This window comes from Alexandromys fortis, unplaced genomic scaffold (genome assembly GCF_014885135.2).
Source record: "Alexandromys fortis isolate MF-2015 unplaced genomic scaffold, M_Fortis_MF-2015_v1.1 scaffold_9, whole genome shotgun sequence".
NCBI classification, from domain to species: domain Eukaryota; kingdom Metazoa; phylum Chordata; class Mammalia; order Rodentia; family Cricetidae; genus Alexandromys; species Alexandromys fortis.
The window spans coordinates 254,941-267,554 of NW_026067892.1; the positions used below are offsets into that span (position 1 = coordinate 254,941).

The following is a 12,614-nucleotide window of genomic DNA, read 5'->3' on the forward strand; positions in this document are numbered from 1 at the left end:
GGTCGCCTTGCGGAGCAGATGTCAGAGATAGGCAAATGGGCTAATCGCCCGAGAAGATAGAAATATTGGACTAGGTAAAACAGTGAAAAGAGGCACAGGACCGTGACGAGGGGACAGGCGATGCTGCCAGAAGGGTCTGGCAAAAGGGTCACTCAGGGACGTGTCCGCTCCAGGAGGGCAGCGCTGAGACCAGCGCACCCCTTCGTGTGGGCACAGCGCCGGGTCTGCCCGGAGCCTGCGGCGCAGCCGGGGAGAAAGCTGGAGCGAGCGAGACGCCGCCGCCCGCTGGCGCTGGGAGGGCACCGGCGAACAAGGCGCCTTTGAGAAACAGCCGGTCTCCCTTCTCCGTGGACAGCCCCGCCCCCAACCTGGCACACCCTCTCCCCCTCCCGACAAAGCGTGCCTTGTGTCTCCCACCCTGCACCGCCTCTGCAGCCCCAGGGAACCTCGGGTCGGCCACTGCAGCACCCAAGGAGCAAGTCAGGGTTTCTCACCAAAAAATCCCTTCACCTAGACGATGCCACGGTGCCCACCGCCCAGTTACCTCAGTCCAGAAAACAGCTATTTTAACTGGAAAGCGATTTTATGTGCAAGAGAAAGCGGAGGAGGAAGCCTCCCCCGAAAAGAGACCCGGGGTAAAACCCATGCAGCCCAGCACCCATCTCTGAAGGCTGGCCATCCCCATCAGTTCTCTGTCCCCAGTCTGTGGGCTGAGGAGTAGGTAGGGACAGCTGTAAAAGGAAAGGCCACCCAAATCAGCGCCCCCCTCACAGCCCAGACCCCTTCAACGAGCCAGTGAGATGAAGAAGGCAGTGCCCGGAAAGCCACAGGGGCGGACCACCTGAAGGGCCTCCTTGCCTACATGCCACCTCCAGCCCTGGCATCTAGGCCAGCCTGGGGATGTACAGTACTTCTGTGAGTCTAACTCCCAGTCTCTCCTCACAGGAGATTAAAATAGCAGTCAGTTCTCCAGCTCCGCCGGCCCCTTCACCGCCACCCTTTATTCTCCAGTCTGACTGCAGTGTGCCGCAAAGGGAGCTACAGGAGGCAGGCGCCCTCCTCTGCCCCCCTCTGTCAGGCTGGGGGTATGAAGGGCTGTCAGAGCCCTGCTCCGAAGACCATCAGCTCGGGGGCTTGCCCCACAACACCCTTTCTAGAGGAGCTCCATCCCGCTCTCGAGAAGGGAGCAGGGTCCCAGGACCAGGGCCAGTGCTTTGTGCTCGGGGAGCCGGGTGAGCAATCACCTACATCACGGGAGACTCAAGGCCACTGAAGGTAGACGTGTAGTGGTCACAGGGATCTGGGGTCCCGTCTGACTCTGGGACCGGGCACACCCTGCTAAGGGGCCAGACCCCTTGCAGGCTGCAGAAGTGCCCTCCTGCTCTGCACCACTTGCCCATGGCTCTGGCGGGGCCCTGGGCCCTCCCACCCGCCCAGGCGCAGTCCTCTTCCACAGTGCTCCCAGCTGAGGAGCACACGTGTGCGCCTGGGTTCAGGCTAGCTGGTGGGGAGCCTCGAGCATCTCCATGAGGAAGGTGTCAATGGGGGTGTCGCCAATGAGCTTGAAGAAGAACAGGTGCTCCAGACACTTGAGGCCGATGGAGCGGAGGGCAGGAAGACGTAGCAGCAGCTTGGCGAACCTGAGGTGGACAGAAGGGAGTGAGCGCCAGCACCAGCCAGGCCCTGGACATACTCCAGCCTCACCCTCTGGGGGGCCGCAGCCCGGGAGCCCCTCTCACCGGCCTTGCTGCTCAGGGTACTTCTGCTTGCAGTAGGTCTCCAGTGATGCATAGACCTTCTCCCGCAGGACCTCGACCTCGCCAGGGTTGGAGAGGCCCTTGGCATCTGGGATGGTAAAGGAGGAAGAGCAAGAGGAAGAAGGCAGGTGAGTCAAGTCAGGATGGACACGTGCAGAAGGGGGTCCTCAGGACAGACGTGCAGAAGGGGCCCTCAAGATGCCCCTCAGGGAACTGAGACCAGCTGGGTGTGTGGAGAAGAGGAGGCTCCAAGGTAGCCTCTTCTTACCTGGATTAAACAGAATGATTGCCCGCAGGCAGCCAAGCTCCGTCTTGTCCATCCTCATGTCACGCATTTTGGACACTAGCTCTGTCAGCACCCTGGAGAGGGACCTGCAGGTCACTCAAAGGTCACAGCTCAGCCAGCCTTGGACACGGACCAGTCTATTGCCCCACCCCTTCTAGCTACAGGACAGCCTGGCCAAGGGCCACTGACCGATCAAAGATGGCTCCCACGCCTGCGGAATGGGCTGAGTTTCTGTGCACATGAAGACCCGTGGCCAGAAGGATGCCATCTCGGACATCAATGGACCGATGGGAGAAGGAGGCAATGAGAAGCTCATTCCAGCCTAGGGGCCAGAGGGCACCAAGGGTCAGCAGGCAGACACCAGGTCATAGGATCCAAAGCACAAAGAAAATAGGGGGCAAGTCAGCAAGTCAAGCTCCCTGAATATGCAAGAGAAGGCTACTAGGGTCACTGAAGGTCAGGAGGACAAAGAGGGGTCAAATGTCAAGAGGTCAAAGAAAGTCAAGGTCACTGACCTGCCCGTAGCAATATGACCTGGTCATCCAGAGGTAGAGAGGAGAAGTGTGGGATCCTCTTTGCCCACTCGACAAGTGTGAACAGCTGCTTGTCAGCTGCCTGGCAGATGTTAGTCACTGGGTCATTGGGCTGCAGAGACCGGAAGATGCATGGGAGAGCAGAGTCACCATCCCTGCTGGAGGCTGTGGCACTCCTCTTCAACCCTGCAAGCCCCGGCTGCTCTGGACGTTCCAGTGGACGCAGAGGGGAGAGAGCTCTCACCCCACATCAGAGACAGACGACTTCTTGAGACAGGGTCTCGCTATGTGCTCCTGACTGGCCTGGAACTTGCTATGTACACCCGGCTGGCCTTGAACGCACCGAGAGCCACTTGTCTCTGTCTCCCAAGTGCTGGGATTATAGGCAAGGGCCACTATGCCTGGCTCACTTCCAGTCCAGGGCAAGGTGCAGAGGGGAGGAAGGGAGGAAGAGGAGAGGTGGAGCACACGCACCTCAACTCCTTGCCCAACCCCAACCTGAGGGAGAAGGGATCAACCCCATCACTAACGCTGCTGCCGCTACCCCCGGTCCCCCCGGGACCCTCAACGCCTTGGTCACTCTTCTGCTCCACGGCAAGCTCTGCCTCCAGGATCCTGTCCACAGGCATCTCCTCAGGGGCTCCTCCAGCCCCGTCCCCATCCCCATCCTTGTCTTTCCCCCGTTGCCGCTCCTCCTGGACCGCTGTGGGGTGGGGAGGGAAAAATGCAGAATTGGAAGCTAGCTAGGAGGGTCCAATGTCCCTGGGGGTATGGCAGCCAGAGGTGAAGAATAGAAACGGAAGACGGGGAATCCAGAAGCAAAGCGCTCTCGGTGAGAGCACCTGCCAAGTACACACGAGACCCAAGGCTCTCCCCATCACCACAAATAAATAAGTACATAAACAGGCAGATAAAGAGGTCCACCTGGCAATAGACAGGTGAAAGAATCAGAGAAGAATCTGCATTTAATAGGGTTAGTGATATGCTAAAAATGTGCCAATGTGCTTTAACATGTACTGGAGCGTCTTAATGGCCTCGTGGGTTCCTGCCCCAAGGTTTAAGGATGAGGAACCCGAGGCTAAAGACATAGCCTCCTAAATTCACGCAATACACGACCAGTTACACGCTTGACTCCAGACACGGCTGACGGCAAACCCTATGCTCCTCTGACTACAGACGATGTCATCATCTTGGTGACCTGGGTCCAGGTCTTTGGAGGGTGTGTTCTGACTCTGGTCCTGCCACTCTGCCATCGTGTGACCTTGGAAAAGCCAAGATTCATCTTCTTTAAAGCAAGGACCAGACCAAAATAAGCCCTAAAGTGTCTCTTAAAATTCAGGCATCAGGTTTACTTAGTTTCAGAGAAGAGAGATGCCAAGTCCTGACCTCTTCAGTGATTCTGTAGCTTAACAGAGTAGAAGTCTTGAGGATTCAAGGAAAGACCGGGAGACCAAAGAAAGAACGTAGGATCAAAGAGAGACAGGGGCTGTATGAAGTGGAGAAGAAAGAGCAGAGGCCTGGGTAGTCCAAGGCAAGCTGGGAGAGCCCACAGCATCGCAGGCTTAACCTGGAGGAGCAATGGAGGACAGGAAAGAGGAAGGAAACTTCGCCCCCTGGAGGAGAGAGACGTGGAGGCTCTCCTGCTGGCTGGGGCAGCTCCTTACCCTCCCTCTTCATGCCAGTGGCCAGGCACTTCTGATAGCGGCAGTACTGACAGCGGTTCCGCTGGCGCTTGTCCACCGTGCAATCTTTGTTATCACGGCAGGAGTAGGTCAGGTCCTTCCGGATGGTGCGTTTGAAGAAACCCTTGCAGCCCTCGCAGCTGTACACACCATAGTGCTTGCCTACGGGGGAGAAGTGTGGCAGGCAGGGAAGACTATGAAGACACCTGCCCACAGGGGATCCAAGGCTGAATCCTTCCCAAACACAGAGCAGCTCACAAGGCGAGATAAGCCTCAGCCCCTTCCCTGACTGCCCCTACCTGCATCTGATAGGAATCTAAAGGCCCCACAGGTGTCCTTGCTCTGACCACCCTCAGGAAGCCATGGGCGCCCACAGGCAGTGGTAAAGTCTCCATGTTCTTTCCTCCACTGCACCTGGGCTGAGCCTCATACCTGAGCTTCGGTCCCCGCAGATTGCACACAGCCGTTTGCCAGCCCCAGGGCCACCTGGAGGGGGTGGACAGTGCAGGCCCCGGACCCCTAAGACCGGTGGCTTCACATCTTCAGGGGGGCCAGAACCGCCCCCAGGGAGCGACACTGTGGAGTTAATCTGGGATGGGGGAACAGGGAAGTCACAGAGGGCTCTTGAGAGGGTACTGGCAACATTGTGGTTTAATGTAAAGGGCCTTCCCTGAAGCATAACCCCAAGAATAAATATGCACCCTTCTGTAAGTGTGCGGCCCAGAGGCCCGGAAGGGCACAGAACCAAAAGGGCAGAAAGTCACTGTGAGCTGAAAAAGATATCACAAATATTCCCTTTGGGCTCAGGGTTTTTGTTTGTTTTCAAAATAGAGCTAGGAAGAAGCATGCACAGAAACACTGTTCACTTCAGGAAGAGCAAGGGGTCTGAGACCACAGGGCTGCTAGGATTGGAGAACCAGAAAGGTCACGGGGTCATGGGGAAGTCCACAGAAAGATGGCAGGGAGGGGCTTAGAAGGTGGAAACAGGGAAATGAAAGCAGAGAGGCAATAAGTAGGTCACGACCTCTCACCTGAGGACTGCTGACCGGCCCGGAGAATCCTGGGGGAGCTGGAGGGGGCAGACCAGGGGACCCCATGGAAGAGCTGATGACTGGGAAAGGAGAGCCCAGTGGAGGGGGCGGCATTGGAGGTGGGGGTGCCGAAGGGGTAAGAGGTGGGCCAGGAGGAGAAGAGGGGGGGATCCCCTGGGAAAGGGGATTTGGAGAGGAGCTGTCTGGGCTTCGGGAATCTGAGAGGGAGGTACACACAGGCAGACACACAGGAGAGACAAGAAGAGAAAGTTGAGTCTTTTCATCATCCAAATGGACACTTTAATTCTCCCTGACCCACCACATCCCACGACCCCGGAGTTCAGAAATACCAAGCTGTCAAACAACAATTTCACTCCTCACGATCGCGAGGGGAGGCGGTTGACCAGAGGGAGCCAGTTCAGCCGGAGACTCCCGGGTCATCTCAGGCTGACCTCGGGGGTGGGGTGGGAAAGCACGTGCCGGTGGACCAGTGACCCCCTCGTTCCCAACTCAGAACATTCGGGACGGAGAGCATGGACGAGATCCCCGGTCCCGGGGCGCAAGCTCAGCCTTCGGACGCCCGGAGTCCTCCAGCCCAAGGGGAACGGTGTCCTTCCCACGCCCGATACCTGCCGCAGGCCCGGCCCGACCGCACCTGCAGGGCGGAAGCTCCCCCGCCGCGCCCCGCCCCGGGGAAGGGCGCTGGGCCTCGGGAGGGCGAGGGCGCGTGTTTACAAACAAGGGGGCGGGCACGCGGGGAGGGGGCGCGGGGGGCGCCGGCCGGGACCCACGGGACACTCACCCCGCCCGCTGTCGCCCATCCCGTCCCGGCCAGCCTCCCCCGGCTCCGGCTCCGGGGTCTGCTGCTCTCCGGCCGCCGCCGCGGGATCCAGCCAGGGCCGCCGCCGCCGCCACCGGGACGCGACCCCACAATGCATCTCTTTCCTCACCCCCACCGGCCCACACTGCCCCGCGGCATGTCGCGGCGGGAGGAAGGGCGGACGAGCCGCCCAAGACATGACGCCGGGCCCGAGGGTGGGGGGAGCCCGACGGGTGCCCGGGACGCACGGGGGGCTGAGCGGGGGGACTCGGGGAGCGCCGCCGGGGACAGCGGGCTCAGGCGCCGCGCTCGGCTCGGCACCGGGGTGACGGCACCGGGGCGGCCGCCATCTTGGTGCGGACGGGAAGTCTCGTCGCAAGCTCCCGCCCCCTCGCCGAGGTGGGAACGGAGGAGGCGGTCTCCGCCCGCCCGTCAGCTCCCGCGCCCGCCGTCCCCTCGGATGACCCCTGCCGTGCGCATGCGCTCTGGGGGCGCGGCCGCGCCGTCTGCGGGGCGCCGCCATGTTGGTAAAGGTAGCGGGGTGCGGGCCGACAGGAACTTCCTGATCTCGCGGGAGCTCGAGGCGTGACTGCCACGTCCCAGCACACGGAGAACCGAGAGGATCCCGGAGCCGGTGAGGACTCCCCGCCGCTGCCAAGCGGCGCTTTGCGGGCCTTTTTCCCCCTCGCCCCAACCGTGGGTCATAGAGACGAGGGCCCAGAGAGACCGTGGAGTTGCGGATAGCAGGCTAGAGCGGTGTAGGTGTGGGGAGGGGTCTGCATCCGGGTGGGGTGTCGGGGAGCGAGAGAACCCGCCTTGGGGACAATGTGAGAGGGGAGCGAGCCATCCAGGGGTGGCGGAAGGGCACGAGTGCAGGGAAGCGGACCCCGCCTAGGGACAGCGTCAGGTAGAGTCGTCGTCTGTCCCTCCGGTCAGCGCGATGGCCGAGGGCCTCCGGGTCCCCCGCTGGGTGACTGTGGGACTGCTGACCTGGGCGGCTGTGGGGCTGCTGGTGGCCGGACACGGGGGTCATAGTGACCCACACCAAGACGTGGAAGAGGACTTCCATGGCCACGGGCACGGGCACTCACCTGAGGATTTCCACCATGGACACAGCCATGCCCATGGTCATGGCCACACTCATGAGAGCATCTGGCATGGGCATGCCCACAGCCACGACCATGAACATTTACATGAGGATTTGCACCATGGCCATAGCCATGGTCACTCCCATGATAGCATCCACAGAGGACATGGACTTGCCCATGAACATAGCCACGGAGCCTCTCGGGAGACGGGGGCTCCAGGCGCCAAACACCACCTGGACACTGTCTCTCTTTGGGCCTATGTGAGTCCGCTGGGGACGTGGGGAAGAGGGACTGGTTCTTAGTCATTGGAAAACTCCATATGTGACTTGTGACTCCCCTTCCCCAGGCCCTGGGGGCCACAGTGCTAATCTCTGCGGCTCCGTTCTTTGTGCTCTTCCTCATCCCGGTGGAGTCTAACTCTCCCAGGCATCGCTCCCTGCTCCAGATCCTGCTCAGTTTTGCCTCTGGGGGGCTCCTGGGTGATGCCTTCCTGCACCTCATCCCTCATGCTCTGGGTAAGTAACCTCGGCGCTACCTCAGAAACTTAAGATGATTTATTCTCTAGAAGGAAATGGGGTTCTTTCTCTTTTGTGACCCCGGATTTTCCAATCGCCCTCAACTGCACATGCGTTGTGCCAAGCATTCCCCTTTTTTCTACTTCCTGCAGAACCTCATTCTCACCACGCTGTGGAGCAGCCTGGACATGGACACTCCCACAGTGGTGAGAAAGAGATGGGAATGGGGATCGGGATGTGGGGAGTGTCTGCCTCTGCCAGTTCTTCACCTCTTGCCCTGGAGGAGGAATCCGGCAACCGCATCTCCTCATGCTTCGATGCCTCTGCTCCCAGGACAGGGCCCCATTCTGTCTGTGGGGCTGTGGGTTCTCAGTGGGATTGTCGCCTTCCTCGTGGTGGAGAAATTTGTGAGACATGTGAAAGGAGGACACGGACACAGTCACGGACACGGAGACAGCCACACACATGGTAGCCATGGCCATGGCAGACAGGGTGAGCCTACCTAGCCTGCCACAGAGCTGTAGGCTCTTACGGTGGAGCAGGCTTCTTATGCAGGACATGTCGAAGGCACTGTCCCCATCTGATCGACTCCTGTTCTCCCTCAGAGTGTCCTTCCAAGGAGAAGCCCAGCTCAGAGGAGGAAGAAAAGGGAGCAGGGACATTGCGGAAAAGGAGAGGAGGGAACGGGCCGAAGGATGGGCCAGTGAAACCTCAGAACCCTGAAGAGGAAGAAAAACCAGGTTCAGGTGAGGGACGGGTGGGTGGACAGAATGTGTGCTGGAGGTGATGTAGCATCTAGACAGTTCCAAGGGGTATGTATGGCCTTCAGTCTTTTTGTCTTGTTTCTTTACAAAAGACCTGCGTGTGTCTGGATACCTGAACCTGGCTGCTGACTTGGCCCACAACTTCACAGATGGTTTGGCCATTGGAGCTTCCTTTCGTGGGGGCCGAGGGCTAGGGATCCTGACCACAATGACAGTCCTGCTACATGAAGTGCCTCATGAGGTTGGGGACTTTGCCATCTTGGTACAGTCTGGCTGCAGCAAAAAACAGGTTGGTGCCGACTGCCTGTCATTTGTTCCTAACAAGCTGTCCTACCATGGACAAGTCTTTTAGAAAGGGGCAAGTTATTTCCTTTACCTCTGCTCTGTGCTTTCGCTGTGACCCTCGTGTGCTGCCTGGTGCACAGCCTGGAAGGGCCGCGGGGGAGGGGTGGACGATTTTTCAGATGTCTTTTCTAGTGCTTCACTTCCTTTCTTCCTTTTTTAAATTTTTTATTTTATTATTTTTTGTTTTTCAAGTCAGGGTTTCTCTGTAGCCTTGGAGCTGGAACTAGCTCTGTAGACCAGGCTGATCTCGAGCTCCCGAGTGTTGGGATTAAATGCATGCGCCACCACCGCTTTTCTAGTGCTTTTCAGCCTTTTGGGGCTGGGGGTCTTGGGTGACTGTCTGCTGGCCAGGGAGCCTCTGCTTCTCGGTGCTGGGATTGCAAACACCCCCACCGCACTTGCCTTTCCGTGCAGGTGCCTGGGGTCCAGATTCCTGTCCTCACGCTGTGCAGCAAACACTCTCGATGGAGCCATTGCCCCAGCCCCTTACCGTCTCCACCTTTCTGAAAGCGTGCACACCTGTACAGCTGTCGATGACCTTTCTCTTTTCTGCCCACCAGGCGATGCGTCTGCAACTCCTGACCGCAGTAGGAGCGCTGGCAGGCACAGCGTGTGCCCTTCTCACCGAAGGAGGGGCAGTAGGCAGCGAGATGGCAGGTGGTGCCGGGCCTGGCTGGGTTCTGCCGTTCACTGCTGGTGGTTTTATCTATGTAGCAACAGTGTCTGTGTTGCCTGAGCTGTTGAGAGAGGCGTCCCCATTACAGTCTCTGTTGGAGGTGCTGGGCCTGCTGGGGGGAGTCGTCATGATGGTACTGATTGCCCACCTCGAGTGAGGGCGGGGGAATCTGCCACCCCTGCCTCCCAAATAAAGACAGTCGGGAGCCCTGGCCAGTGTTAACTCGCCAGAGGAAGGAGTTTTAGCCTTGGAGAATGACAGGTCAGGGGGACCAAAGTGTTGGACACTGCCCAACAATGTTGTTGGTGAGAAATAAAGGGACCATAAAGAAGACTAGGATGACTGGAGCCTACCTGGTGGTCCCTACCCTGCTTGTTTTCCCAGCACCAACATGCCACACGGGGACCTCCAAGGTCGACCCCTTCTGAACTGGTTAGTGGTGGCTTCAGGAAGACAGGAGTGGGTAGACATCAATCGTGTGTCCTGATTTGGAAGTAGAAGGATGGGAGAATGTTCCTTGGTAAAATCTCACGGCCTGATTTATTTTTGTTTCTATTCCTTTTATATCACTGTTTGAATGGGTAGGAGGCACGATGATCAGAAATAAAGTACTTGGATCTTCTGCCCCGCATGCAGTCTGTTTTTGGAGGTAGTGGGGGCCCCTTGTCTCCCCATACTCCCCAAGTCCCCAAGAGTGGTGGGTGGCCACGCCCCCACAGTGGCCTATGGCTGACGGGGTTTCCATTGGGCCCGGTTCGGCCCTCGCCACGCCCCCATGTGCTTGGATTGGCTTGGGCTACGAGGCTCGCCCGCCCCAGCCACCATGGCGTCTCAGCTCCGGCTCCGCTCCGCGCTGGCTCTGGTCACAGGTTCAGGGGTTCCCTCCCAGGGTGGGTTGAGGTGCCGGGGCCATGCCAGCGAGCGCCATCCCTGGGGTCCCTGGCGCTTTTGTCCGAGTTTCAGTAACTTGGCGCCCCGTGACCTTTGACCTCCGCCCGTCTTCCCCACTACCGCGGACTCCCCCCCCCATCTCAGGTGCGGGCAGCGGCATAGGCCGCGCGATCAGCGTGCGCCTGGCGAAAGAGGGCGCCGTCGTGGCCGCCTGCGACCTGGACGGGGCAGCGGCACAGGACACCGTGCAGCTGCTGGGCGGCTCGGGGAGCGAGGCCGGGGCGCCGAGCGGGAAGCACGCCGCCTTCCAGGCGGACGTGTCGCAGGCCCCCGCTGCCAGGCGCCTGCTGGAGCAAGTGCAGGTGAACCAGTCACCGCTTCCCACAGCCCTCGGCCGGGCCCTTTGTGGTCTTTGGTGTCAGCCTCCCCCTCCCTCCCATAGGCCTGCTTTTCTCGCCCGCCATCTGTCGTTGTGTCCTGTGCGGGCATCACACGCGATAAGTTTCTGCTCCACATGTCGGAAGAAGACTGGGACAGAGTTATAGCTGTCAATCTCAAGGTGGTGACCTCTGAACCCGTGACTTGTGCCCGCCCCCAGCCTGGGGAAGGACTTGGAGGAGGGCTGCCACCCCAGCTGATCTTGCCAGCTCATTACCCTCTCGTGCCAGGGCACCTTCCTAGTCACTCAGGCTGCAGCCCAGGCTTTGGTGTCCAGTGGCTCTCGTGGCTCCATCATCAACATCAGTAGCATCATTGGAAAGGTCAGGCTGAGCTGGACCAGGGCAGCTAGCCGCGTGGGCTCTGGGAAGACTCCCTTGGAGACTCCTGACTCACCCTGGGTCTCTGACTCACCATAGGTGGGGAATATTGGCCAAGCAAACTATGCGTCCTCCAAAGCGGGAGTGATTGGGCTCACCCAGACTGCAGCCCGCGAACTTGGACGGTGGGTCAGAACGGGGCACCCTACTGAGGGAGGGGTCAGTGTCTTTCCCAGGGTCAGCATCCATTCTTCCTCCCACAGACATGGGATCCGATGTAACTCAGTCCTCCCAGGGTTCATTACAACACCCATGACCCAGAAAATGCCAGAGAAAGTGAAGGACAAGGTAGGCTGTGGGTGGAGGGCAGTCAGAGGAGGCCGGTGAGGGAGATTACTGGGCACAGTGCAAACGGTGAGTATTCCAGACATGTATTTAGTGAGGGATGAAAAAAAAGAGGGGAAAAAAAGTCCATAAAAGAAACTTTCAGCGACAAGAGTGTTTCCTTACAGGTGACTGCAATGATCCCGTTGGGACACTTGGGGGACCCTGAGGGTAAGCATGCGTTGGGAGAAGGCTGTGAGGAGGGGACTTGAAGAGATCTTTAAATCTGTAATATTTTTGAGAAGGTCGCAGAGGGATTAATGATTGGTGTGGCTTGGGGTTATGTGGGAGTACAGCCACTCCGGATCTAAGGCAGTGAGCCTGCCCTTCCCCCACCGTCCCCATAGATGTGGCAGATGTGGTTGCCTTCTTGGCATCTGAAGACAGTGGATATATCACAGGGGCCTCAGTGGAAGTCTCTGGTATGAGGCCTTCGTGGGGGAGGGCGGACGGGACGGAAAAGCACAACCTCGAATGAGAAAGTGAGGGGACCGTGCAGCCCGAAGGGCAGAGTGGGTGCCTATCCGTGTACCTCACCGGTGACCCATGCACCTGTTCCCATGTTTCTGCCCCTCTCAGGAGGTCTTTTCTTGTAACTGCCTCGTGGAAGCTGGACGCTGCTCGCCGCTCCCCCACCACTGCCTGGCCTCCTGCTGACGAGGACGCTAATTTCCCAGGCTACAAAGGGGGTGGCAGTGTGTGGCTCAGGCATGCTGAATATGGAAGGCAGGGGTGCTTGTGACCCTAATAAATTCCAAATCCTCTTCCCTGCCACCTCCGGTTTTTCTTGTGTCCAAGCCCTCAGACCCTTCCCCACCTCCCCCTCTCTCCCCTTTCCGAAGGATTGCTCCCTTTCACTGCCTGGTCTCCCAGGGCAACCCCCGCCGCCGGGTGTGAGAGGAAAGAGTGTATGTCACTGTGTGTGCGTGACACTCGGGGTCTTTCAGAGAGAGGGGATTCTGTCCCCACCCTCTTTCATTGGTCCTGCAGCACCAGTCATGCCCCCCCACCAATCCCCGGGTCCTTATGGCCCCCAAGGGTGATTTGTTCTTGGCCCCATCCTGGTGTCCAGTCTGGCCTTGGA

The 12,614-nt window shown here is 59.0% G+C and overlaps 3 protein-coding genes across 7 annotated transcripts; 2 read left to right on the top strand and 1 right to left on the bottom strand.

Moving 5' to 3' along the window:
- Positions 1 to 554: 554 nt before the first annotated feature.
- Positions 555 to 6,701, bottom strand: Rxrb (retinoid X receptor beta). Of its 3 annotated transcripts, none has more exons than XM_050138928.1 (10): positions 6,092 to 6,701; positions 5,290 to 5,507; positions 4,691 to 4,847; positions 4,241 to 4,420; positions 3,107 to 3,279; positions 2,559 to 2,688; positions 2,233 to 2,365; positions 2,026 to 2,129; positions 1,740 to 1,845; positions 555 to 1,640 (listed from the first exon to the last, which is right to left on the bottom strand). In XM_050138928.1, exons 1-10 carry the CDS (start codon positions 6,630 to 6,632, stop codon positions 1,493 to 1,495), a joined length of 1,890 nt encoding a protein of 629 aa, XP_049994885.1. In that variant the 5' UTR covers positions 6,633 to 6,701; the 3' UTR covers positions 555 to 1,492. The 3 variants fall into 3 exon arrangements, with proteins under 3 accessions (XP_049994885.1, XP_049994895.1, XP_049994903.1); XM_050138938.1 differs by having other exon boundaries at positions 556 to 1,640; positions 2,026 to 2,117; XM_050138946.1 differs by lacking the exon at positions 6,092 to 6,701 and adding an exon at positions 5,640 to 5,819 and having other exon boundaries at positions 556 to 1,640.
- Positions 6,702 to 7,034: 333 nt separating this feature from the next.
- On the top strand, positions 7,035 to 10,119 carry Slc39a7 (solute carrier family 39 member 7). The gene is made up of 7 exons (XM_050139006.1): positions 7,035 to 7,457; positions 7,544 to 7,712; positions 7,865 to 7,918; positions 8,046 to 8,204; positions 8,318 to 8,458; positions 8,569 to 8,765; positions 9,382 to 10,119. Exons 1-7 carry the CDS (start codon positions 7,050 to 7,052, stop codon positions 9,652 to 9,654), a joined length of 1,401 nt encoding a protein of 466 aa, XP_049994963.1. The 5' UTR covers positions 7,035 to 7,049; the 3' UTR covers positions 9,655 to 10,119.
- A 147-nt stretch (positions 10,120 to 10,266) lies between these two features.
- Hsd17b8 (hydroxysteroid 17-beta dehydrogenase 8) lies at positions 10,267 to 12,304 on the top strand. 3 transcript variants are annotated; one of them, XM_050139109.1, is made up of 9 exons: positions 10,306 to 10,387; positions 10,533 to 10,750; positions 10,831 to 10,947; positions 11,057 to 11,149; positions 11,246 to 11,331; positions 11,410 to 11,494; positions 11,659 to 11,701; positions 11,878 to 11,952; positions 12,110 to 12,304. In XM_050139109.1, the coding sequence occupies exons 1-9, from the start codon at positions 10,321 to 10,323 to the stop codon at positions 12,124 to 12,126; spliced, it is 801 nt and encodes a 266-aa protein (XP_049995066.1). In that variant the 5' UTR covers positions 10,306 to 10,320; the 3' UTR covers positions 12,127 to 12,304. The 3 variants fall into 3 exon arrangements, with proteins under 3 accessions (XP_049995053.1, XP_049995058.1, XP_049995066.1); XM_050139096.1 differs by lacking the exon at positions 12,110 to 12,304 and having other exon boundaries at positions 10,267 to 10,366; positions 11,878 to 12,023; XM_050139101.1 differs by having other exon boundaries at positions 10,300 to 10,750.
- The last annotated feature ends 310 nt before the right edge of the window (positions 12,305 to 12,614 follow it).